This window comes from Myiozetetes cayanensis, unplaced genomic scaffold, assembly GCF_022539395.1.
Source record: "Myiozetetes cayanensis isolate MyiCay16 unplaced genomic scaffold, myiCay2020 scf7, whole genome shotgun sequence".
Lineage (NCBI taxonomy): Eukaryota > Metazoa > Chordata > Aves > Passeriformes > Tyrannidae > Myiozetetes > Myiozetetes cayanensis.
Window position 1 is genome coordinate 15404310 of NW_026087964.1, and position 27636 is coordinate 15431945.

The window sequence follows — 27636 nt, forward strand, 5'->3', positions numbered from 1 at the left end:
GTGATAAGTGTGAAATAGCCTGTAGTTTTATCAGTGCTGGTTGCTGCCTACTCCTGCTAAAAAAAGTTTTATTGTGATCATTAAGTTGCAGGTAGGCAGTGCCTCTGGACTGTAAAATAGGAATGTTAGTGTGCAGTGATGAAAGCAAACTTTGCTCAACACCTGTCTATATATATTGCAGGTTTCAGTGGCTGCCCAGTTGATCCATTCACTCTGTTGTCTGGGAATAAAGAGGTGGTAAGTAAGAACAACTAAGTCTGAGTTTTCTTCCTCTTTGAACTTGTTTAGCTTGCAAATTTAAAGTTCTGTTTTTGCAGCTTGAGGAATGGCAACAAAGAGCTAGTGCGGGGAACTGTAGTGGCATATGAAATGTCATCCACTTGTTAGTGTTTTCACCTTTTCTTTCAACTGCATTTATGTTTCAAGGAAGTGATAAAAAAATCGTTCTGAAAACAAACTGTGCTTTTTTTTCCTGCTAACAGCTAGATTTGTTTTTACAGAATACGATAAAGAAAAAAACCACTTTGTTAGTAGTTGCCAAAAAAAAAAAAAAAAACAAAATAAAAAAAAAACAATCAGAAATAACTGCCTATAGCAAAAGAAAATATTATTTTAACTACTATTTGGATTGAAAACAAGTGAAATTTTAAGTCACAGTAATCAGTGGTATTAGATACTGGAAAATGTCTAGGATATTATTAATGAAACATTGGAAGGGAATACAGTCAGTTTGTGTGTTAGCATAGATCTTGTGTAAAGTCTGTGTGCCTCACCACGGCTGTGCCAGGCTATTCTTGATGGAAACATTTTCTTATGCTAATTTGGTTTGATACATGGAGGTAAAAGGAATACATTAGTCTAATGCAGTTTGCTCAACTAATGTGGCAGTAGGCAGAAATCAACTGGTTTCTCAGTAACTTTTATTATCAGCTCTTCCATTAGATCAGTAAGTGTTTTTAATGTCATTACTTTTTTCTCTCTCTATTCTTTACTACATGTTTTGTCTTTGGAAAGGGGTAGATCTGTTCTGTTTCCTTGCTGGTGGGGTTATTAATTTTCTTGTTGTTTTATTCTGAAAAAGTAATTGTTTTATTTACATACTTAGGAGGCATTTCAGGTAGTTCACTGATATTTCCTGCTCTGGCTCCTCAGTGGTAGTTTCCAGTGTTTTTCTTCGTTGTGAACTCAAAAATTAGTGCTTGGGATTCTTTCTCTCTCTGCACTTCCTTAGAAATTAGTTCTCTTTGCTAGTTTGTTTTATGATTTCTTTAAGTTTTGCTATGTGTTAGATTCAGGCTTGTGAGCAATGAATTTCAGGAATCCATAGGGATAAACAGTGAGCACAGTGCTCTTTTTTTTTGTAGTTTTCACATGTCTCTTTTTTCTTTTACTACTACATGAGTTGAAAGTTTACATCCTGGCTAAGCCTGCTAACTTATTCAAAGAAAAAGCCCCAGGGAAGTGGCTGGTGCCAGAGAAAAGACAAGACTTGCTCCTAGTAAGGCTGAATCATTGAGGGTGTTTATTTAAGTTGTTACTGGTTCTGTTGCACCTGGGGCTTTGCGGCTGGCATGGAACAGGTTCTGGGGCAAAACTATCAGCTGATGTAAAACTACTGAATGAATTTCTGCTGGCTAAGGATCTTTCTTTTTCTGTCTCTACATTATGTGCTTCTATGTTGGAAATCACGTATTTTGAGGGGAAAAAGATAATATTTCTTCAAACTGTATACAAGAAAGGTTGCCATGTAGCTTGGTATTTACTTTTATGAAGTATGAATGGTAAATACTCATATTTACTAAGTCATAAAGTCAGATATCAGATTAGCTGATAAATCCCTTTTTAACATAAAAATCATAGCTTATGGTGAATGGCAACAAAGTGATGTATTTTTATAGAAAACTGAGAGAGAAGCAGGAGGGGGAGAGAGAGAAAATTGGGAAAGCTTGGCTGAACCCAAAACCTTATATGGAACTGCTTAAGCAATCCATAGGTAGCTTAAGCAACATGCATGGTCACGTTGGTGGTTGTTGCAGGTATTACCAGTTAATTTTGAAAATACTGCTATTTTCTTCAGTAGTTTTTATTTCATGTTGGTTTGACTGGGTTTGTTCCCCAGGACTGAGATTTCTTTAAGGCTTACTGCTTCGTAGCTCTTGTTTCAGGCACAAGGTGGCCTTTCGGTGAGCTGTCATGGGTGGAGAGGTACGAACAATACCACTTGGGCACATGCAAGTGGTAGTTCATTTTCTCTGTGTTAAATCCAGAAAAACAAATACATCGACAACTCTTTCTGATTGAAATCTGCAAAGCACCAGGAGTGCAGCCCTGCAACAGAGGCAAAGCTGTTACAGCCCAGTGAGTCACTGAGGAATGCAATACAGGGCAACTGTGTGACACCTAGTGTTGCTCAGATAATTCCCCAGGGACTTTAACTCTTTGAAATGCCGCAGTGAGAGAGTCAGTATGGATATAAAAACCAGAGATGGCACTTGGCTCTGCCTTTTTCTCCCTTACATTTTATTTTGAAATCTGAATGCCTTTGATTGTTTCCATCTATCTCTCCCTTAGGAGGGAGAGGGTTCAGTTTCTTTTGAAGTTAGAAAGGATGTCACACATAGTTAGCATTTCCCAAAGACAAGGAAAGACTATACTTACAACAAAAGAAGCACACACGATGGTGTGAGAGGATTTGCCACAAGGTTCACCAAAACGGACTGGATTACAGTTTGCACAGGCATTAGTTTTCAGACCTTTGCAATATGCATAGCATATTGTGACCTGCCACTTTCGGGAGGAAATTAGCTCCTATTTCAGCACAGCTCGAACAGGTGGATATTCAAAGTGCTGATGTGAATCCGGATGTGAGCTCCATGACTTCACGCTGGGTGCAGGCGCCCTGGCTGGTGTCCTGCCAGCCAAGGAGGGAACCAGATGCGCATCACTGAGACAACTGGGCTGGCACAGGAGTGGGCAGAGCTCATCATTCCAGCACCTCATCCAGCAATTGTGGCTATCCCGCCTCTGGACAAGGACCTGTGCGTCCAGCTGGATGCAGCGAGTTGTTTCAGTGTGTGCTGTCATTGGCCCGTTCTCTAACAAGTTCCTTTGCAGCGTGGTTGTCTTTGGTGTTCAAAAACAAACCACTATTACGGTTTCCATTGTCATTTATATCTTGCATCAAGGATGTTGGTCTTTTACGCCGCACCTGACGTCAGCCTTTCCAAAGGCACACGTGAGCTGGGAGGGAGCAATGCAGTCAGCTTTGTCACCCCACTGCTCTGCAGCACACACATCTTCTGCTGAGTATTTTCTCGAGCTGTTAATGCTTGTATTTGGGCCAAGGAAGAATTCTCTGAAAGGAAAACTGTAGAATGTAGATTATCCTTGTAGCACAGCGATTAATTATCAGTAAGTAGCTGTGAGCAGGGCCCCAGCGAATGGTATCAGGTGTCTCTAAACTGTCTTCTCAGCTGTTCCTTTTAACAAGAGTCGGGATCTGGAGAAAGATGACAGCTTTGGTAGCACTTCAAGGATCTAGATGGTTTTGCTTTCATCACTCCTTGATACCACTTACACAGAATGAATGGGCTGTTCTAGTTAAACCTCTGCAAATGCAAATGCTTGAGGAAATGCTGTAGAGACCTCTGGTATTCCAGTCTACCTTCTCAAATCAGAGGTTGACTAGGGCTCATATGAATAACTTTAGATACATACCTGTACAAAACTTCCTCCACGGAGGTGATCACATCTCATTCTATGGCATTTAGTCACATAAAGCAAACCCCACAATAATACATGACGTACCTGTGGGATCCTGAACACCTCAGGAAAATGGGAGATGCTTATGAAAAAATGATCTGCTGAATTCTTGAATGAGTTTATTGAGGAGACACAGGGCTGTTTGTCTGGTGAAGTTTTCAAGCTCCAGTTTCTTCAGTGAATGCATCAGTTCAGTTTCCATACAATAATCATGCAGGCTGAATCTTTCATTTCCATACTGAGTGTAACAGAAGAACTGTACAAGTACCGATGGCATCTCTAGGAATAGTGGTGTCCAGCATATTCTGTGTCTTCATGGTTGGAACATACTGCCAATGCAATTTCACCATCTGACTTCCCAGTGCATTTTCATGATTGCATTTCACTTAAGAAGAACTTGTGCAGAGCAGTTATTTTTTTAATAGTTCTTTAAATGCTGAACATGTATAAACGAAACTTGTTTAACAAGATGGAGTTGTTCTGACATGTGTGGGGTTGGTGATTGTTTTGGCCTGGGTGAAAATGCGAGAATTTGCTTCAAGCAAATGGAAGCCCCTGTTGAAATAAGCAAGAGTGACTTTCATCTGTTCTAAGATCTTTGTGTATCTTGGGAGCTGCTGTGGTTCTTACACCACAGATAAAGAATGTGTAAAAGCATAGGTTTTGCTAATGAAATTGTACAATAACTTTTCCTTCTGATGTGGAAGGGGAGACACTCTTTTCTTTGTGGAGTGCCAGCAAACAATACTCTCCTCTCTTCCAGTAAGACATGAGTGATTTTGTCTGTGACCTTTCCTTCCCAGGTAAAGGAAGAGGATGTGTGGCTTACTGATGTGGGCAGGGACAAAATGTTTTCACCATCAGCTACATAAAGGATTATGATTAAATGAATGATTAATTATACTCCCTTAGAGTGGCTGCTACTTGCAGCTGAACCTTGTTTACAGGAGCATGATGCCAACTCTGACTTTTGGAGGCTGGGCACAGGGGCTTTGTTTATGAGGAGCATAGGAAGCAAACTCGCTCTCTGGTGTTTCAGACGCGTGGGTGCCAGACGTGGTGGCTGTGGGGCAGCTTTGCCTGCAGCCCTGACTGACGCTTGTGGCAGAGAGGGTGGAAGAGGCAGAACTGAAGGTGAGGCTTTTCTGGGCAGGGTTCACTTCTCCCATCCTTTCCACTGAGTTTCGGGATGTGCTGGCTGAGCTCACCAACAGGCCTGGAAAGATAGAAGTATTGTATATATTGGTGTGTCTCTCCATGGTCACCTTCCCGCTCTTTCATGTCCTTCCCTCTGGCTTCCAATATTGGTGAAGTAAACAGGTAGGACTCTTCCAGGCTTTGCCTTCTCTTGTGCCTGGGCTAGGGTCTGTTACGGATGCTTGTACTGGTGCTGGCAGGATTTGGCCATGTGAAGTCTTATTTTTAAAGTTATTATTTATTAATATTGTGGTGCATGTCAAATGTGTTCAAAAGGGGTCAGGAAGGAAGAGGTTCAGAGAGAGACCTTACATGACGTGAGTGAGATGGACCTTGCTGTCACTAACTTATCTTAATTTTCAGCATCAGCTGTGAGTTACAGGCAAATATAGACCTGCAAATGGTCACTGGTCTCTAACTGTGCTCTTGTCCAGGTATTCAGCAAGCATCCTTCTGGAGCTTGAAACCCTGGGCTTTTCCTCCACCTTGTCCAGGGTTCTCCTCTCCGTGCTTCCATGGGAATGAAGCAGTAAAGGCAGCAAGAATATTGTGTCCAACTTGCATGACCCAAACTAAGCAGTGTTTAGGGAAGAACTTTTTTGCAAAGGTTGATGTATTGAATTACCAGTTTGGTAAAGGCAGTTGCTTAAAGATGGTGGACGAAAGTAAAACAGTTCTCTGACTTCTTCCTGAAAGGAGCTGAAATTAAAGGGAAGAAATGCCTACTATTTGGAAAGCAGAGGAATCTTTGCTTTCATGACAGTTAAAAGTGTATGAAAATACAGATATGAGACGGAAATAACTTGTTAAATTTTGTACAAAAATAAACAGTGATTTAAAAAATAATTGAGAAATCAGTTTCAGAAATAAAGGAATAATTCATAAAGATTAGTAAAATTTGTGTTCAAGGGCATATTGCTTATGTTCTGTTTCCATCTCACTTGCTCTTAATCATATTTCCCACATACCCTGTTGTAAGTTGAATATAGACTGCACAAGCATTTTAATCAACACTACTTTATTAGTCACAGATCATGGCTCCCTGGCCTGAGGTAGAAAAGCCTGAAACCAATAACTATATTGGGGACCCTTCCAAACAAAACCAGAACATGGCTGGGAAAGAAGGAGAAAACCACAAAGGTAACATGTGCTCACCAGTGCGTTATAGAGGTGTATAAGTTTTGGGGATCCTTGGAGAGGATGGAAAGTAATTAAACAATTTTTTACATGTTCTATTTCAGCAGGCAATGTGGCTTCACTTGGAAATAAAGGGGAAATTCAACCTGCATTTTCCACAATAGCCTTGATAGATGAGCCAAGGCCCGAAGAAGAGGACCCATGGGCTCTGCCGGAACTGCAGGACACTGGGGTCAAGTGGTCAGGTAGCCATTTCTCCATAAATAAATCACCTGCATTTTTTTCCCACCACTTCTTCTTTCACCTTTTCTAAGAGTTTATGGGGATCTTATTCTTAGTCAGTTAAGAAGAATCTGGAAATCATGCTGCTTACCTTCCTTAAAACACAAGGAGATATATGGAAAACAGTCCAGCACTAATATGGTTTTATATCCAGGCTCCTGTTGGTCTTTCTTTACTCAGTAGGATGACTAGAAAATGAAGGGTCAATCTCAAATTTCGTAAGGTTTTTGTCACATAACAAAAAGCTTTTTTTCTGGTAAAAGTAAGTAAATAAAATACCTGCTTCTGCAGTTAAAATGTGATTAAGAACATTCTTTTGGGTTTAATCACACATTGAAGTCACAGCACTGTCTTTGTCTCCGTAATCTCTGCTTGTGTGCTACAGTGTTCCAGAGAACTTTTCAAGCAAGTCCTTTATGCATCATGTATTTGTTTTGCAGAATTGGATAGAAAAGGAAAAATCATTCGTGTTCTCTACGGGATAGGGAAGCTCATTATGCTGCTTGGATTGCTCTACATGTTTGTGTGTTCTCTGGATGTTCTGAGCTCTGCTTTTCAACTGGTAGGAGGTATGAAAATGTCTAAAATATTAAGAATAAACTGAATAAGACAGGAAATTTCGTCTGAGAAACTTAATTACAACTATCACTCTTCAAGAACACTTTTCATATGTGTTGAGATAGAGATTCAGGAGTAGCTCTAACTGAAGACTGACCTTCATTTGTTTGGAAGGGCCTTTCTTTCTCAAATTCCAAAGAGCTGTTGATTTAGTGGTTATTGGCCCTGATTTCTTAGTAGTTTCCTATTACTTTAGTGACAGTTTACACAGATACATCTGTGCATAAATCTGTCACATGTGAAAGACATTTCAACAAGTTGAAATAATGAAAATTGTGCTCTTGACCAAAGCATCCAGCACTGAACTATCCTCCAAAACCATCAAAGATGAAAACTATTGAAATGTCTTTTTTACATTTGCTAGTCTTCAAGGGTTGAATTCATATGAGGGATTCAGGAGTGGTTACCAGAGAAATACATGAGTTTCTGTGGAAGTATTTTGGATTTTGGATTTTTGGAAGCATAGAAAGCTACAGGGACAGAATTAATCAGTATTATTAAAATAGTTTTCCTTGATGCAGTAATCAAAAATACCAAGTAATATCATTTAAATCTATGCACCTGTGGTCTTTTGTCCTACAGTCTTTCTTCTGATGGTAGTGGTTTTATATGCTTCTCTGCAGAGTCCAGTAAAGCTTGTTTAGTCACTGAAATAAGAGAATATAAAGTATTCTCTAACAACTGAGAGGCTGAGAGTTCAGGACCTGAATTTGGATCCCTGGGCTGCATTCACCTTGTACTTTTTTTGACCAGCAAGCATGGCTATATATGTATCGATTAAATAGATTGAATGATCTTTAATTAAACACTCTGATAATTTCTGTAGACTTTACCTAGCACTTCCCTCACTCTGAGAATATATCTTCTTGCAGGTAAAGCAGCAGGGGACATATTTAAAGATGATTCAGTGCTGTCTAATCCTGTCGCGGGATTGGTGATTGGAGTTCTGGTGACTGTTATGGTCCAGAGCTCCAGTACTTCCTCATCCATCATAGTCAGCATGGTGTCCTCCACCCGTAAGTCTACTTACAGCGTCTTCCTACAGATCACTCATAAATCTTGCCCAGGGTGCCAGCATTCCCACCTGCATTCAAGTTGTGGAAGCTTTGGGTGTAAGAATAGAGACTGCAGGAAAAGCTTTTCACGGCTGTTGCCTTGATGTAAAATAAAATTTTAAAAATTAATAATGATAGCATTAATAGTAGTAGTGATACTAGTAGTACTAGTAATAATAGTAAGACCACAACTGCCATGAAAATCATTGGAAGCCTTGGCACTGAACACCTAAATTTTGAAATTATCTGCATAATTTTTTAATGTTAGGCAGTTACTGAACTCCATCTGTTTCTGTGGCATCATTTCAAAATTCTGCAGTGAGTAGGCAAACATCTGGGAAAGAAGAGACTTTATCTTGCTCTGACCCTCTAATATGTGTTGAAAAGGGATAACCATGGGCTGCAGTTTCAGTTGGGAATATGAGAGTGTCGTGTTCCCAGGGGACTTAATTAAACCAAACATTTGGATCACAACACCTAATCCCAGTGACATCAAGGGAAGTCACAGTTTCAGTGACATTAATAGAAATTTTCTTTGGAGCATAGACCTTGCTGATGATCTGATTTTCTCATTTAATGCTTCCTTTTCTGCTTTCAGTGCTAACTGTTCGAGCAGCTATTCCGATCATCATGGGGGCAAACATTGGCACCTCAGTTACAAACACGATCGTGGCACTCATGCAAGCTGGGGACAGGAATGAATTTAGAAGGTATTGTACTTGAACACCACATCTGAAAAGTTGTTTCTTCCTTCTTTGTAGGTTTTCTTCTATTTTCCCCATCATTACTACAGCCATTCAACCTTTCTAGTTAGGAAAGTCACAAGCATGTCCATGGCAAAGGTATAATGGTGCCTATATATGTGGCTTCATACACTTGAAAAAAAGCATATTGGGTTCTTTTAAAAGTTTTGTGGTTTCGTAAGAATCCACCATTTTTAATGGTCTTACAGAAGGATACATTTTCAACTGCTCCCACTCTGCCAACCATCTTTTATTATGTCCTAGTAGGGAGGGCTACAGCCCTAGAGTGCTGTACAAGAAGTTAATTTGGTCTAGTCTCCTTAAAAGAGATTTCAATATTGAAGGCTTTTTAAGTCTACAGTAAGTAAGACCTGGTAACTGTAGAGAAATCATGTGTTCTGGCTGTCAAATACATAAAGTGACAGCTTTTAGACTACCACTTGACATTGCCACTGAGAGAGCTCATGACTGAGATGAGCAGTAAACTTGACAGGGATGTGAGACTTTGGTACCTTGTCATCTATGGCATACTGGGTATATGAAATACTCTTTGCCAAAGATTCCAAGGGCAGAGCTGTGGCTCCTCAGGCTTTGGAGGAGAAGATGGGAGGGAGCTGTACACCGAGTGGTTTGCAGGAACATGTGAGAGGGCCACAAAGCTTTCTTGCCTCAGGAGTCAGGGAGAACAGGCCCCAGAGGAAATGACTGGCCAAGGAATAAAAATGTGCCAAAAATGGGTGAGAGACAAAACAAATGTAGGCTCTACAGCCTCTTCTTTTTTCAGACAAGTACTCTTGGCAGCCTTGTGTTCAGGATCACTTTTGCCTTTTCTAGTTTTTCTTGTTTTACTCACCTGGCTGGCTCTTTAATTGGTCAAACAGTGTGGACACAACTTAGAGCTCCATAGCCAAGTAGCCATCTCCAGTGACCCTGGAAATGAGGTGATTCCCATCTTGAAATGGGCTTCATTCCCACTTCTATGATTGCATATCTAACTGATGTTGTACCCATTTTGTTTAATTAAAAACAATTCTGTTTTTAAATTTCTTTTTGCAGGGCTTTTGCTGGGGCAACAATCCATGATTTCTTTAACTGGCTTGCTGTGTTTGCACTGTTGCCCATTGAAGTTATTTCTGGCTATCTTTACCATCTCACCAATGTTATAGTTGAGTCCTTTCATCTTGAAAGTGGTGAGGATGCCCCTGAGCTACTAAAAGTTATCACAGACCCCTTTACAAAGCTCATCATTGAGGTAAGCTCTTTCTCACTCCACGGAAGCTGCTTACTTGGTTCAGTCACAGCTAGTCAAAAGGCCCTGAATATTAGAAGGGTTCCCTCTTCTTTCTCTGTGTCCTTGGCTTAAAGCTCCTTAGCAGATGAATTCTTCTTTTTATTCACATTTCATAAAGCTGCAGCTTTATAGTTCCCGTTTCTATTTCTCCCACATTTCACCTTAATGATGACAGACCTAGCTAGGAGGAATAAGAAGGGAGGTGAGGACAAATAGAGCCATGTGAGATGGATGGGAAAGCAGCCTGTTGCCTAGACACTGGCAGACAGTACTAGCTGAGACAACCTGGCACAGCCAGAAAATCAGTGTAGGACCTGACATAATCACATGCACCTAGAGGCTGGGGGGCAATGAACACATCATCTAAAATGGCAGTAAATACAGTTAGGCAGTTGATTAAACAGAAGGGGTGAGATGAGGTGGTGGATGATTTGGGGAGAATGAGACACAGCATTTGTGCGTGTAGAGTTGTGCCTTTTTCTCAGAGTAAACCCCCTCCTACCTGTCGGGCAGCTCCAGCATTAGAGATGATCACGCAGGCTTTACATGGTTGGGATTCCAAAGGGGGTTGTTTGAGTAGAGCTGAGGAAGAAGAAGTTTATGATGCAAGTAGGAATAATGCATTTTTAAAATTCTTCTTCTTTGTTTTTTTATTTTTTTAAAGCTTGATAAATCAGTAATAAATGCAATTGCTACTAATGATGAATCAGCAAAAAACAAAAGCCTGGTAAAGGTCTGGTGTGTCACTGAAACCAATGTGGTAAGTATTATGCTAAATTAATTGTCAGGTACATCAGGAAGTATATTACTGATCTGTAGCTGACAATTCTTATAAGATTGTGAACTTAGATTTTTAAATGATGGGGTTTTTTCAGCAGAGAAAGACTAAAAACAATTTAATGTAGTTTTTGCTCCACTTAAACCAAGGATGGTCACCAGTGGTGACCTTGACCTGGCTACTTTTGGTACCATGCAGGCCCTCACTTATCAGTACTGCTGGTTTGGAGCCAAGTGTTTCATTCCTTTCCCACACACAAATGTCTTTAAATTGTGATTCTACTGACTTCCTGCAAGTGGAAAAAATCTGCATCATAGGCCAAAGAAAAGATCTTTTCAACCACCATTTATCTACTAATCTAATTAGTTTTAGTTTTACGTATATTAGGGTGATCTGATGGTAGCTGGTTATTTGCAGCTTTCTTGGAAAACTGCCCTTGGAGAAAGCCTCTGTAGGGCTGTGCCCTGTTGTTCTTCACCCAAAACAGCACTGCAGCTTGGAGGAATCTCTTACCCAGATCAACAGCAACGAGTATTTTGATAAACTGTGGAGCTGAGTGTTTGGTTTACATTGTTCAGCTAACTAGAAATTAGAGTGTTAAATACCCTTTGATTCTCTAATTAATGTATTGTACTTGTCATGTATAGAAAAGTAATTCCTGAAGTCCTGAGGCAGGAGATACTTAAGGACACAGAGTGGAGGTTGAAATTAAGTGCCCGGCTCCTATTGAATGACAGTCTGGATGGCCAGTGAAATGCTAGCTAGGGAGATAGTGCCAGGAGCAGAGCTGTGCCCATCTGAAACTCTGCTCAGGTTACGCTACTGAGTATCTGGGTGTTTCACCTCAGGGGGGAAAGAGGGCTTGGGCAGCTGCCTTGCTGACAGACCCCAGCCCATGCTGAACCACCAAGTCCTACAGAAGACAAGAAACTACAGTACATAGAAAGTGTAGGCTGAAGGAAATTTATATTTCTATATAGATGGGTTTATATTGTGTTTGTATTTTGGCTGTATACCTACTGCTCAAGCACATAGTCAAACTACAAAAACACATGAACCCCCTAACAGTTTGACTTGAACCTGGTGGGGTAAACATGTTTAAAGCAAAACATAAGCATTTTGATAATGCATCTGCTTTGAAACTTTGAAAATCAGAAAGGTGAGAGAAAAGATTGTGCTGTGTTTGTAAAGGCTGACATGATGGGTAGGCTGGAGCCTAGGTCCTCCCTGGAAATGTGGGAGCACTGGATCCACTCCCATCTTTGCCCACCTGCATCAGCTGGAAGGTGTTGTGAAAGCAGCTGTCTGTAGGCAGTACCCAGCAATGATTCCTCATTCTCCCTTTCTGAAAAAGACAATCACTCAAACACGTTTGAAAGATACCTCCAGTTCGGCAGCATGGTTCAGAGTCCATTTGGCTGTTAACTGCTCCTCTGTGGAGGAACAGCTCGGTGAACAAACTCTTCCTTAGTCTGCATAAGGACTTACGGACTCGGTGTCAGAATGCAGTATGTCTGGGCTAGGAGTCCTTATAAGGAATGTTTTAATGTGATATAAATAGAAATTTAGGTTCAACTCCATAATAATAATGCAAATCAGAATGCTTGTAATTAGCTCTTAGCATTTGAACATTAAAAGGAAAAGAGTAGCAGCACTTCTGCTTCTACAGACAGGGAAACTGAGGCACAGGAAGGCAGCACAAGCAGCTTGTGCTCATCCAGCAACAAAGGCTGCACTAGTATTATAGCATTCTGAATCACAGCACTGGTGTAGTACTCATCAGACAATTAATTGCTGTTGAGATGACAGAAAAGAGGTCTTTCTTTGGCCAAGGAAGCTGTGGTGCTACCTGGAAAAGGAATGTCACTGTCTTGCAACTACAGCCTTATATGAACCTCAGTCCACTAACTGTTATCAGTAGTTAAGGTTCTTAGCTATTAATGACTTGGTGCTATGGTTGTTACAACGTAGAAGATTTTGGGGATATTTTAATCTTTAAATGTTGTGCTGATTGGGTTGGGTAATAGCACAATAATTTATTTTAAGAATGCAAAAGTTTCACCTTGTCATTGGTATGGTGTCAGCTTACATATCTGCCCTTAGTGGATGAATCCTTGGTTGTAGTAAAAATCTAACACTTTATATGAGCTCCTAAAAAAGGGTTGTAGATGACTGAACTGTCTGCTCTGTCTGTCAATCTTTAGACACTACAGAATGTCACAGTTCCATTTCAAGAAAACTGCACATCTGACTTTTGCTGGACTGACGGAAACATGACATGGACCCTCAAGAATGTAACTGAAACAGACTATATCAGTAAATGTAAGTCATAGAATTCTTTCTTCTATGGCAATATCTTTACTGTTGTATATAGCTTTTTGATGGTGTTAACAGAGCACTTCAGGGGTGTGTCAGGAAGCCCTTGCCTGCGTACGGACACGTGGTAGTGGTGCAGGTGCCGTGTGAGGAGCCTGTGCTCTGTTATAGCTACGCAGCTGGAGTTACCAGCATCATCATGGTATCTGGCTGCAGATGGATCTCTTTCCATGCTCCCTGATATCAGTAATTGAGGTCTTCAGTATCATGTCACCCTCGCTGTTCAGATGGCTTGGAGCTACGGTTACTTTGTTGTAATGGTTGCTTGGATATCTCCATCCCTATGCATGCCCTGCAGGAGTTTCGATGGCCCTTCTCAGGCACGCAGCCACCTCTGGGAAAACCTGACCCACCATCCAGCTTGGAGCACCCCAAAACTTCCTTCTGCCATTGTACTTCTCTGCCTTGTACATGGTCACCCAGCTCCTGCCTGCCCCGTAGGGGTGCTTGCTGTGTGTTTTATAAGCATGCCCATACAAGAGCTTCTCCTGCCCTACTCAGAAGTGGCCTTTGTGGAGCAAGAGAGGTGGCATTTTCCCTCTTTGCATCAACCCTTCAAGCTGTGTGTGCTTTGGTCCCATTTTCCAAGTGACATGTATGAAAACTAGAGCTGAGCTTAGTTAGGATCACAAGCAAAAATGTGGCTAGGCTAATTAATTTTCCATTTCTTTTTCAGGCCAGCATCTCTTTGTGAACTCAGACCTGCCTGATCTTGCCATCGGTCTTATCCTTCTGGCTTTGTCCCTGCTTGTTCTGTGCTCCTGTTTGATAATGATCGTTAAGCTATTAAACTCTGTGCTTAAAGGACAAGTGGCGAGTGTTATCAAGAAGACAATCAACACTGGTAATTATCTGCTTTTCCTGAGGATTGTTTTCAGGAATGACAAGGACACTGAACACATTTATTGATATCTCCTGTTCTGGTAGATAACATAAAATAGTTTAAAGAAAATAGTATTGAATGAAAATCACCCCCACCCCCCCAACATTTTTTCTCCCAAACATATTTTTTTCTTTTTTAAAAAAATCTAATAGTGAGTGGCTTGATTGAGAAATGCAGCAGATTAACAGCATCAGAGGTCAAAGTCCAGGCTCTGTTTCTTGATGTATAATCATTAGCTGTTAGAAATTTAATGTTCCCATCCTCAAAAGATAGCACTGAAGTGCTGAGATTGTGATTGCCTGTTCTGGCACAGAGCCTCCATGTTCCTTCCAAAGTAAGTTGACAAAAGTTTATAGTAATTAACGATCTTGTCCTATTCCATTGCCTAACCCCCTCTTCAGTAGGATAAGGCAGCTTTCAATAGCAGTATTTTCTGTCTTGCCCTGTGCTCTCCAGGTTTTTTTCAGTCTGGATCCTCTGAGTGAAAACTGAGGGTTTTTTTGCTTGGCTGCTTTTCTTGCATACTCTCTTGAATGCAGAGATTAGAACCTGCAGCAGAGAAAAGCAGTCCTGGCACGGGTCCCAGGCTGTGGTTAGGAGAGGTTTCAGAGAAATGGGGAAGGCAATAAAATGGTCCCCAAGCTCTCTTCTCCTGAGCAAAGAATATGGTCCGAATTAAAAACAAAGGGGAGAAAGTAAACAGCTGCCAGTTACTGTTTATTTCATTTCTGAGCTGCTCTGTGCTCCTCTGTGTCTTCCCAACTGATTAAGTTCTCACTTCTTAGCTCACTCATACATCTGCAGACTTCAGGGGACCATTGTGCCTAGTTTTTCTAGTCAGTGTGTTTTGTTTTCTTAGCAAGAGTTAACAAGTAAATTTTTAGGAGATGATCTGCTTGAAACTAGTTAGAACAAATTACCTGATTTTCTCAGGATGCTCCTCAGAGCTTTCTGAAGATTTGATTCATGCAGGAGGTGCCTGATTGCTGAAACCAAGGCTCTAAAGACACCTAGATGGTTTTGTATTGAACTCTGTGAAAACATTTCTGGTGCCTAATTGCATTAAAACATATATGCTACCCTTGGTTAGGACAAATGTCTACCTATTCTCATACACATCTCAAAGTGCATCCAGTGGTGGAAGGCTGGAGAAGGAGTGCAGTTGACAGGATAAATCAGAGTAGTAGGACTAATTCTGCCCCAAATTGTCATTTAAGAGAAAATAGGCAAAAAATATATTTGTATTTTGAGTGCTTAATAGTCTTCCCTGTTGTGTTACTGTTACATAGACCATTCTGTTATGCTAACAACAGTGTTCTCCCTCTATCCTTTTAGATTTCCCATTTCCTTTTACTTGGCTAGCTGGATACCTGGCTATGCTTGCAGGGGCTGGTATGACCTTCATTGTCCAAAGTAGTTCTGTTTTCACATCTGCTATTACACCCCTCGTTGGTAAGTGGTCAATACTGTGTTCTATATCCCCATGTTTTATCTTCTCCGTTGTCCTGAAACCAACTCAGTCCTGCTTCTTTTCCCATAGGCATTGGCGTTATCAGCATTGAGCGCTCTTATCCTCTTACCTTAGGAGCCAACATTGGCACAACCACAACAGCTATACTTGCGGCTTTAGCAAGTCCTGGGAGCACATTAAAATATTCACTACAGGTCAGTATAAAGCAATGCTTCCTTCACTTCATTTAGAAGCTGCAACCTTTCTGAAGAAAAACCTGACAAAATTTGATCTGATGCAAATATACCGTGGATGTCATGCCTGATTTTGTGTGTGCTGATGATGTCAGCTCATCCATTTCAACTGCTAGAGCAAAAAGGTTGCTAAACATTCCCAGAACGTCGATATACAGTTAAATCTTGCTTTCATAAATTGGCTTGATCTGAGTGAATTAATTCAGAACTGAGACAGGGTAAGCCACTTGACCCCTGATCATGGGGTCTCTGCAGCTTGGAATTCAGTGCCCATACATCTGACAACCCTCTGAGGGTTACTGATTTCTGCAAGTTCTCTTCTCAGGACCCTGACTGAGTTAACGCAGTGTGCAGGGACTCCTGTAACCCCACTGAAGGCTGCACAACCATCAAACTGGCAAACTCTCTGTCTATCCATGGTTGCAGTGAGCATCATGTATTTTTCTAATTGTAAATGTAATCTCAGTGGATTTTATTGAATTTCTTGTTGCCTCAAACTATTTGAAAAATAGGCAGCCTGGCTGTGACCTCCCATTTTCCACCTGGTAAAGAATCTGGCAGCAGATCACATTTGAATGAACATTTTACATCAAAGAGGGAAAAGATAATGACATTTCCTTTATGAATAAGATGAATGTTTTCTACTAGCCCAAATAAATCAAGAAAATTACAGAAGCCATTTTATTGTCCTCAGGCATGATAGAACAGATGTAATCACGAGAAGATGCTATCTTGATAAAGCTCAGATTTCATGATAACATGCTGGTTTTATAATGCACTTTAAAAATAAACTTCTGTACTTTCATATTTACTTTGGTCTGATAACAGTTACAGAATGAAGATAAGGTGAGAAAGGAATGTACTGTTTTGTTCAGGATATGCTTATTCTGTCTAAGCAATTTCTGAGAGCTTTAGCAAGAGGATGTCTCTTGATGCTTACTTTTTAAAAAAACAGTTTTGAAGTATGTGAATCAAATTATTATAATGACCCAGTCAAAGTCCTATTCCAGGAATCTCCTCAGTGTCCTGTAAACTTATAGCTAATTTTTGTAAAATCCAGGTCTGGATCACTACAAATTTTAAATAGCCTTTGTGTAATATCTAATTTACAGTTCCCATATTTTCATTAAAAATTATGGATGCAAAACCCAACAATGAATAATTCTCACATGGTTCCCATGCCTTACTAAAAACAGAACTGTTTGCTGAGACCTGTTTGGTATTTCAGCTTTGTCTCTGATGGACTCCATTTCTTGCAGTTGGAAGCTGCATTTTAAGACTTCTCCATCTGCAGGGGGATCCAACATCCGCTCTAGCCTTGGCTTGTGTCCAAATACATCCCCTGTTTGTAGGCAGTGATCTTTGCAACGTGTGAGGCATTACTGAGTCCTCGTTTTGTGCTAAGAAAGGTCCTGCAGTGAAATAACAGGAAAGACAAGAAACGACATTGGGGAGCAAGGAGGGGGAAACTATGGAGTCTGAGTGCCACTAGAAGTTATTAAAATGTCAGCAGGAGCATTTTCAAGGCCTTTTAGCTAATGAACTTCTCAAATGCTTTTGCTTTCAGATTGCCTTGTGCCACTTTTTCTTCAATGTCTCTGGGATTATTCTGTTTTACCCGTTACCTTTTACCCGGCTGCCAATACGCATGAGCAAGACCTTGGGAAACATAACAGCCCAGTACAGATGGTTTGCTATATTTTATCTTCTAGTCTGCTTCTTTCTTTTGCCTTTGTTTGTATTTGGTCTGTCACTGGCAGGGTGGCCAGTCCTTTTGGGTGTTTGCCTTCCCCTATTTCTTCTTTTTATCGCTGTGGTTGTAATTAATGTTATGCAGAAAAGGCGACCTGAAAAGCTGCCTGAAAAGCTCCAAAACTGGGATTTCCTACCCATCTGGATGCACTCCCTAGAGCCCTGGGACAATATGCTTATGTCTTCACTCGCCTTCTGTGGGAAACACTGCTGTGGCTTCTGTAAGTGTTGCAAAATCAATGTTGAACGGGAAGGTGCCAAAGACAAGCAATTAAAAACTACAGAGGTTTATGAAAACACCATGGCAATGGCTGATGAAGAAAGAGGTGGAAGAAGAGCACCAGCTGCAGCTTCTGTTGACAAAACAGGCACAAACAACACAGCCTTATAGTAGTGGATCAACCCATATTAGCAGAAATACAGCATAGGACAGTCAGGCTCTTCAAAACCACCTTGGACTATGCACTGAGGACAGAGTGAACATTTTGTTAGGTTCCTGAAACCAGTGATACATCACTCATCAAGGAATGGAGTCAAACAAGCTTGACAGAGTCCCTAGAAAATCTGTGCTCGGTTGCAAAGCTAATGACAGATTTGCTCACAGAGGATCTACTATGTGGTACCTTCCTCCAATGCTAGTAGTAGCAAACAAAAGAAATCCTGATGTAGCCCCATGAAGAGAGAGATGAAAGGAGTGGCAATCAATTCAAACTTAAAAAAACAAACAAACAATGCACTTGTAAAACAGCCTATCTAACCTACGGACTTATTCAGTAGAAGTTATTTTGTAATAACTAAAAAGATCTGGAAATTTAAAAAAAAAAAAAAGGATAAAAGATAAATTTAAAGGGGAATCCTAATGTTTTCATTGCCCTATTTGCAGTGGTCAAAATGGAAAACAGTAATTTTCCTACAGTGGACAAATTCTATTCCATATGTGTGAAGGAAAATGAAATGCTGAGATATCCTTCAGAAGCTCTTGGAATCCTGGTCTGGCATAAGGGTGTGCATAAGACCATTTGAAGTCCTCTGTGTCTCCTCTAACACTGGAAACACAGAAGTTATAATCTTTTGTCATCTCAAGCTAAAGGCCATGACAATAACTGCTGCTCCCTCTGTACTGTGTTTGGAGGCATCGAGTGGCTACCAAAGGTCTTGATTGACTCAGGATGTGGTTGTGTTGCCATTCCTTCCTCTAGATGGTCCTCTTCAATCCTGTTCACCGTGTAATTCCACAGCCAGAGGAATGGTGCAGAAGGAAGGACAAGTAACCAGTGTAGGGGAGGAGACAGCAGTCCCAGTCTGGGCTGATGCCAGATGTGTGTTCAGCTGTGGCTCCATTTGCCTGAGCCACAAAATGAGTTTTCAGAGTAGTGGTGAAGACTGGCTTTAGAGTTACGGTAGAGGGAACCTGCAGAGCAGATTATGGCTAGCACAGGACATATGGTAATGTTTACTGGAGAGAAAGGGGTGTTCACAATCCCTTTGTGCTCTGAACCACCCTCCTTGGAAATAATGTGAACTTTACTGGCAGTTGTAGTTAGCAATCCAAATCCCAAATGAAATCCATAACTGGTGTAGTCACTATCATGTGTAGCGAATCTACAGGCAGAGTAATACTCGGTGGGAAGCTGCTTATGCTCAAATTTTACCATTAGTGATGTTTTAGTAATGCTGTGAGGTTGTTCTGAATCATGGGCTGACAAGGCACAATTTCAACGTCAGGAAAAGAGCATTTCCAAGATGCACTGAGTACTTCCACTGGCCTTCAATTGCTCCCATATTGGTGAGTATGAAACAATTACTGAAGTCCAATCACTAATGTTAAAAAAAAATATAGGTGATTCAGTATAGGCCAAGTGTCATTTAAAGCCAGTTTAAGTGGCTGAGTTTTAAATTGAATCTGTAATGGAAGCACTGAGAAGACCCTTAGTGTAACATAGCCACTCAGAGCTGCTAGAACATATTTACTTCTGAACAGCTGTTTTCTGCAGAGCTTGGAATTCAGTAGGTTGAATTTGGCTATTAGGTAAATACATACATTTTAGAAGTGAAAATTGTTTTCATTTACTTTTTTAAACTGACATTCAAACTGGCAAACTGTGTTGCTGAAAATGTGTTTGCAAACTTCATCCATACTGAGATTCCAACTGTTTCGGTAATTGTGAGCCAGTGACAAAATGCTTAGAATCTGAGTGAATTTCCAAAAGATATAGTTTTGGTATAGTTCTGCTCTTTTGGAGTGTAGTAGCAAAAAGCAGACCTATGTCAAACTATTCTTTCCAAAGTTATTTTCCTTGTTGTTCATGTAGTTGAAAAGAATTTTGTCAACATCTTATTTTTAAAGTTGAATTTTAATATCTTCAGTAATTCTTCATTTTATGCTCACAAATCTGGAGGCTTTTAGAGTCTGTTTCTTTAAATCCCTGTGTGCATTTCCCATGCCTTTTTCCTTTGGGAAAAATATGAGAAAAATAGTCAGAATTTTTTCCAAGTTTTCTCAAGTTTCCATTGACCACCCATTGAAAGAGGAAACATTTTAGTTTACTTTTATTCATTTCTTAAACAACATGCACCTTATTTTGCATCTTGAAGTATAGCCATGAAGAACAGTGATAGTAACTGTGGGAAAGCGGTTCTTACAAAAGAATCAGGGTAATAATTGTCAGACATATCAGTACTTTATGCTTCCTCATTGTAACATTTCCCCTATGATCTCTTCTTGCTCCAAGCCATATTGTGCTGTTGTGTTAAACAGATTCCAACAAATAAATCTGTTTTTCACTTGACAGTACATTATGTCTTGGTATATTTGCCCCTTACTCTTACTAAAAGATATTTACACTTTATTTATAATTGTTTGAGTGTACAGAATTTTTCATAAGTTATAGAGAAAAGGGCTCGTGATTGTGTTATATATTACATATTTGAAAACTATGCAATGTTTATCTATAAAAAATGTAAAAAGGAACTACTGTATATTTTGTAATATAACTTTTCAAATTGTTTGTAACTGTGTATACTGCATATTATGGAGGCTGTTGGCTCCATCAGCAGGTTACTTAAAGATTGTTAGCAATGCAGAGACAGATTTCTTAAAGTAAAGGTGTAAAACAACAACATACTTTCATAATGTGGCTTAATGCAGAAGGATATTGAACTCTACTTTTCTAAAAGATGTGAAGTTTCTGTAATGAGAAATTTTGGAAATACAGTGTTTCTAAAATACTTTTTTAAACTCTCAAACACTATCTTTTATTTGTTTTGAGGACAGGATATGACTTTATACTTTGTCATGAATATTTGTCTTGTCTGTCCTCATGCATTGAATGTAAAAATAAAGAGAAGTTTTAAAAAAAATAAGATCTTTTCATAATATGTTTATATATATATCAGGGAAGCTTACAGAAAAATAAGTATGCAGGTAAGTTCTAGCCTGAGCTGATGCAATGTATAAGAAATGAGGTTATCGTCAAGCACTAAAGAAAAGCGCCGGTGTGTCCAATAATTTCATATGAATGAGAGATTCTCATATGAAGAAAAATAAACAGAATTGCTCAGTGCAGTGTGTCAGGATATTTTCTGCAAGGTTGCTGCAGACTGTCCTCAGTGAAGGCAAGAATGGGAGAGCAAAGCCAGTGCTATTATGGCAACAGGGTGCGTGATGAGTTATAACAAATGATCTCTATCACTGCACTAAACTCAGGTTCTCCCTGTTTGGCAAACAGAGTGTTTTCAAAGTGATCCTTATAGCCTGCAATGTCTGGCTTATAACTGGGAAAAAAAAATCTTACTCTTTTTTTTAGTCACACATGACCTATGGAGCTTAAAATTAAGCAGACAGAGATAAATTAAAAGTACTCCTTAAATGTTTTAAAGATTATTAAAAATGGTGTTTTTAAAAATGACATCCTAACTATGAGCTCAGTGGTTGCTGAGGAACTAGCCCCCAAACCAGCTCTCTTTCCCAATTATACCATGCTTTAGTGAAATGAAGGTAGCAGAAGCATTTCTTGTAGCACCAATATTTATGCACTATGGTGCAAACTGTCTTCTTTTGAAAATGCGGTAATCAATAAACACCCTAGGCCCACGATTTAAAACTTACAGCTTCTTACACCCATACAGAAATACTGTAATTTATCACCCTCCGTGAATGACTGTCCATTGGGAATCAAAGCACGCCCAGGAAACACGCACAGGTTGTGTCACCCACCTTTCCATTTCCAAATCCTTTGCAAAGCTACCTGGGGCAAAGTTCAGCAATGTCTGTCACTGTTTAACCAATAGCAGTCAAGTCATGGAGCACTGAACTCATCAGAAGCCTTCAAAATGTTCAAACAATGCTCCAGCTGATTGCATAGTCGCTCATGGCACTGTTCTCCACACTGTTCTTCCCCTCTGCTTGCAAACGTAACCATGTTGTCCACAGCCCTTTCTGGTGCTTCTGTGCTTTTTTAGCTGCTGCTGTGCCACATTTGTGTCCCCAGTTTCAAACTCTTGATAAGAGTGCATTGAACTGCACCAGGCCTACCACTGAAGTGTTCTTGTTAGTCAGAAATGCTGGTTAAATGCTTCATGGTCTCTTTCTGTATCTCACCATGCAGTGGTGGGCACCCAGCCAGGTCCTTAGGACATTTACTGGCTGTGCCATTGAGAAAGACTTTTCTCTGATTTATAGCAAATTATTTGGGGGTGCAGGTTGGTGTGGTACCATTGGCAGCAGCTGAACCGACACACAATAGCACAGGATCTGATCAGGTCTGTTAAAAATAGTAAGCAGTGCAGAGCAAAATTCCACTATTTCAAGAGCTGAGTAAGGGAGGATACCACACACATAGCAGGGAATGCCAGGCCATGTTCCAGTTGCATAATCTCAGTGGGCTGTGCTTCCATGCAAACACTTTATCTGCATTTGGATGTTTTTTTGCTATCTAATGGGCACTCCTGGTGTTGCCATATGCCAGAGGCATGAGACTTTATGTGTAAACCCACTCATGATATTTTTACAACGAACAATCCGTAGATCTTGTCTTTTTGACAATTCTACTACAAAGAACACATGTGATTCCTATGAGAGAACTGAGTGTTCACTTTGCGTGTTGGATAGTAATCACACTGATTTTCATGGAGCAGGTTCCTAAGCAGGTTTACCCTAAAAATTGGGATCCAAGTGTTTCAACAAGACAGAGAGGCAGACCAAAGCTAGAATTAAAGTGTCACAAACACTGTGTCTTACTCAGCACCTGACGAAATTCCCTAATTGCCATTTACACTTTTGGGGTGTATCAATATTTTTACATGGCTCATTGTCTAAGGACACATTACCATGGCATAAACAATCAGGGTAATTATAGGAGCAGATATTTTGCAACCAACACCACAGGTGGTAGACTTGGGTTTTTTACACAATGTAAAATGCATAAATTACAGGACACGCAAACAATTTATGGACCAAATGCTGCCCTTGGTGAGGCAATATGTGGCCAGAATTGACATTAGGAAAATTGGTGCACGTGTGTGCTGACTAATGCAATGGCCTCAGGCACTGGGTCTCAAAGGGTTGCCAGCTGAAGGCTGGCTCTGCTGTTGCTGCGTAGTACAAACACACAGTATGAACTCTTGCTTCTTGCTTCCAGTTGTTATATTACCTGAAAATATATTCCTAAAGATACCTATCAGTGCAATTTCTTTGTCTTCCTCAAAGACTGTGCTAGAATACGACAGCTGATTTGGAGGGGACACCTTCAGGTCTTGGGTGTTAAACCATCCTCTGGAGGTGTGATGCTCTCCCAGTAGTCCCCTAGCTGTGGGTCTATGAGCCCGTGAAGCTCACACAAACCACGGTGAGGGACGGATGAAAGAGAGAGTTTATTGGAGATGGGGGTTTATGTGGCTTTCAGGGGGATTGAGAAGGAACCAATTACAGTCTCAAGGTACTACAGAAAAACTCAATCAGGTAAAGAGTTAATAGCCGGTAGAAAGAGATGAACAAAAGCCAATGAGAAGATCTAAGGATATCTTCCCAGGACATTCCTGCATATGGGTTCTTTACAGGGGATGTCGGGAAGGAGAAGGAGTGACTTTGCAAAAATACAAAAAAGCCATTTTAAGATCTGTTTAAACAACATTAAAAACTTCTGTTTCTATAACATTTGAGCCATTTTCTTCTTTTCCTTCACCAGTCCATCTCTGACAGGACTTCTTCCATCCTACATAGGGTAAATCCATTGCCACACTAGAACAGTCAGAAATACTCCCCAGTAGAGTGGGAAGCACATGGCTGCTCCCACCCACTAGGTGCAGAGCATCCTTTGGCCTGTGCTTGAGGACAGATGTGACATAGGAGCATTTTGGAAGAAATTGGCAGCATAATGGCTCAGATTGTGGGCTCTTATGCTGGAAGTGGAAAGAAACTGGTCAGAGTATGTCGTGGGGAAATCTGCTGAGCCTGGTTGCTGCCTTTGGCCAGGCTGGGAATGTCCTCACTGCCCTCAGAGCTGACACCTCTGTACGGAAAGATGAAAGAAGGAAGGAACAGGAAAAATCCCAAGAAACTCATTGTGTCTCAGGTGGGACAGACCTTTGTACCTGTGACAGCCCTTCTTCCCTCCCCTCAAACATGCCAATGCTGCTGAAACACGGAACCCCCCAGCTGATGTTCACCCACCTTGGGAAAAGTAGGGCCAGGGAATGACATTTTGTTTTGCCCTCTCCCTCCCTCACATTGCAAGACTGGGATACTGGTGCTTGAGGAGTCAAAGGCAGAACAGGAATGGGCTGGAAGAATAGAGATCCAAAACAGGTCAGAACTTCCGGGTGTGGGATGAGTTGGAACTGATACCGGGGCTGACTGGCTGGTTGGACCTGGTGGTTGAATGACTTCATGTACATCTCAGCTGGTAGAGATCAGCTGTCATTCATCATCAGCAATTGCAACACTACCTTGAATCACAGGGAAAGGAATACATTTTGCTTCCTTTGGAAGAGAACAAAATGCCTGGTGAGCCTAGCAAGGCATCCTAAGCCCAGATGCATGGAGCTGGTGGTCCTTCTCTAGGTACCTCATGGTCATGGATATGATGGAGCACCTCCTGTCCACACCTCCCAGTCAGGTAGGAGACCACCGCCCGTGCATTCACAATCTCAACAAAGCCCTCAATAAGATGGGCTCAAAGCATTCACTGAAGTTGCTCAGAGCAAGAAACTCAGTGCTCAGGGGCACCCCATCCCAGCGGTTCATCTTGGGCAGGAGTAGAGGAGACCTCTCTGCCTCAGCAGGACAGCAGCCAGGCCACCTCTCCTTGGGTGTGCACACTTGGAGGGGTGCTGTTGCCTTGAGTGCAAGTACTTCATATGGGTACATTTGGGACGTATGTCTGCAGCTGGAAGATTGACCTAAGTGAGAAAGCAGCCAGATACCAATGGCTATAAAGCTGAGATATTACAGCAAGGAAAACAACACTGTTGAAACCAGTAACTGAAAAAGAGTCAGAGAGGTTTTTTGGGTCATTCAAAGTCACCATTAGCCCCTCCAGAGAATGAGAAGTCTGGTTCTTGGCAAATTTGGAAGTTCTGATTGTTAAGTGGTCTTCCACTGATGCAGTGAGCTGTGCTACTATGGATATGGATATATCCTGATATCCATATCAGCTCTAGGATCCACAAAGGCAAGACACAACCCCTGGGTGTGTTAGGGCATTTGTAGGGCAGTGAAGACCCAGGAAATGTGGTAGGATGCAACAGCCAGGTGTGTTCTCCTGAGGCAGTCCCACCTTTGCCCCATCAACATGGTGGAGCTGTCAGGTCTCAAGGACACCCTGGTTCCTGGGGGCTCCAACATCAGGACTCAGGGCTTGGGGCTGGCTCAGGCACAGGGCAGCATGGAGAGGTAGATCAGCAGGGGTTCCTGCCTCATTTGTTCTGTCATAGATTTAAGCCAAAATGTCAGATAGATCAATTTTACGATACTCAGTGCTTTCTTACCAAATTCAGCATTTAAAAGGTTTAGCAACCTTTTAAAAATTGACAAGGGAGACTGGATGGCAGAATTCCTACAGCGTACATACATCCAGCATCTTCAGAGAAGCAAAATATGGTTAATGGAGAATATCACAGTGCTGAGAAGGGATTTTGCACCTGACACGTAGAAAGAGCCATTTCAACACTACCTATTGATATGTCCTGGAAATTCTCCTAGGTGCAAATCCCAGAGGAATTTAAAATTGCCTCACCTCAGCCAGGTGCCTCAGTCACCTCAGGAGCAGGCATCAATATTGGCCTCTGTAGGGCACAATTTTCAAAGTGTGCCTATGCCTGAATGTGCACATTATATGATAGGCAGTTCTTAATCTTGGGTCTGCAAATGACTAGTAAGATAACTGGTGCTGTGTAAGGTATCAAAGCAGTCAAAATTGTTGTTTATTTTTAAGTAACCACATGTATTTTCACACATACAAATAAGAAAATAAAGTAGAAATGAAAAATAACTAAATAGCCCTCAAAATGTTACTCAATATCTATTGGATTAGAAGTGAATACCATTCAAGGTGGGCTGGAAAACTTCTTTTCTCATTAAAAGCTTCAAGCAGTTTTTCAGCTTAAAAAGGATCAGAAAATTGCCCTAGAGAAATAAGTATCTCAAATAGCTAAGTCAGGGCTCCTGGGGCACAGTTGGTGAGGATTAAAAGTAAAATCAAATGATTGAAAACAGCTGAAAAGTGACTGAAGAAAAAAACCCCTTGCTATGGGCAGCCAGCTTCTCATTTACTGGTATGAGCCAGAAATAGTTCTGTATTTCTGAGTCTGAAGGTTAGCTCATGGTAGGCAAGGATGCTCTTGGAGACACATTGTCTAAGACTGTGGCCATTTAACGTGAGGTAAGTGTTTAAGTCGTTTTTATTTTGGTGCCTGTTGACTTGGTCTAATCCAACTGTACTGTAGCAGGAAGGAATGAGGTTTCTATTCAGAGTATTTTCTTGAACCAGAGGAGATATGTGAGAAAGGACTGATTTTTTTTCCTTGGGCATATCAGTGGTGTTCTGAAGGATGTACTCATTGAGGATCTTTTTGTTGATTTTTGTTGCTGGAGTGTTATTTTTCTGTTTCCTAGTCATGAGCTAATTTCCATGGAAGTTTTAAGTACAGGCAAAACCAGCTCTGCTAGCTGTGTAGTGGACATGATGGGAAAACTCTAGTTAAGAATTTTTTGCTTCTGTAGGAGAGCAAAAAAAAGGAGTATGGCAATAGATATCTACACATACTTACTATTTATTGTCACTATAATGCTTTAGGGACATGAATCAGATTTTTGTGCTTTGGGTGCTACTAAATACAGGGTAGAATGTTTGTCTTTCTGAAGAAAGCTTGCACATTGTGTCATGTGGGAGATGGCATAAAATGAGTCTAAAGATCACTACAAAATGTGGCATACCATGTTAGGTTTCTCCTGAAAGATTTTTCACTAAAAATTTACGCAATATTCTGGATTACAGAAACAAAAAGTCTTTTGGGAAGAGCATTAGGTGCATGTGTCCCAGATCAGATGTCATCAGTAAAGAAAACCCCAAAATCTGCCCCCCCAAATGGACTTTAGCCTTGTATCGGTTTCCACAGGACCATGCAGAAACGGAGAAAACTAATGAATACCAGCAGTAGTCAAAATGCTGGCTCTGGGTTAGGATAGCCCTGGAGGGTAAAACAACTCCTGATAATGTTTATGGTGCAGACACACTCTGAAGCCAAGCTCCCATTTGTATCCCTGTGGCACAAACACAGGTGATGTTGACATGACTTTCACATTTCCCTCCGTCGTATTAATAATTTGTAGGGACAGGGCTGTTTTCTGTGGAGCGAGAGATGAAGACATGAACCTCCTAGGACTAGGAGGCTCTTGAGTTTTGCTTCCTCCTGAGTAGATTCTCTGGTCACAGAGGTGTTTTTAACAATAAGAAATCTGCCTTTTTATACAAAGGTAGTAGTATAATCACATAACCCTGTCAGTGTGTTAGGTATACATGTTTTATTTATATATATGAAAAAAATGGTAGCAATAGAGT

At 40.8% G+C, this 27636-nt stretch overlaps 1 protein-coding gene across 2 annotated transcripts; it reads left to right on the forward strand.

Moving 5' to 3' along the window:
* The first annotated feature begins 193 nt into the window (after positions 1 to 193).
* On the forward strand, positions 194 to 21133 carry SLC34A2 (solute carrier family 34 member 2). Of its 2 annotated transcripts, none has more exons than XM_050338159.1 (13): positions 194 to 237; positions 5985 to 6099; positions 6201 to 6341; positions 6819 to 6947; positions 7869 to 8012; positions 8650 to 8761; positions 9851 to 10046; positions 10750 to 10845; positions 13068 to 13185; positions 13916 to 14083; positions 15458 to 15574; positions 15663 to 15787; positions 17394 to 21133. In XM_050338159.1, the coding sequence occupies exons 2-13, from the start codon at positions 5994 to 5996 to the stop codon at positions 17967 to 17969; spliced, it is 2028 nt and encodes a 675-aa protein (XP_050194116.1). In that variant the 5' UTR covers positions 194 to 237; positions 5985 to 5993; the 3' UTR covers positions 17970 to 21133. The 2 variants fall into 2 exon arrangements, with proteins under 2 accessions (XP_050194116.1, XP_050194117.1); XM_050338160.1 differs by having other exon boundaries at positions 203 to 237; positions 6204 to 6341.
* The last annotated feature ends 6503 nt before the right edge of the window (positions 21134 to 27636 follow it).

Excerpts from the sequence above, each read along its gene's own strand:
- SLC34A2 (XM_050338159.1), top strand. The coding sequence starts at position 5,994 with ATGGCTCCCTGGCCTGAGGTAGAAAAGCCTGAAACCAATAACTATATT. Across the intron at positions 6,948-7,868 it reads TGCTTTTCAACTGGTAGGAG|GTAAAGCAGCAGGGGACATA; the intron begins GTATGAAAATGT and ends ATCTTCTTGCAG. Across the intron at positions 13,186-13,915 it reads AACAGACTATATCAGTAAAT|GCCAGCATCTCTTTGTGAAC; the intron begins GTAAGTCATAGA and ends TTTCTTTTTCAG.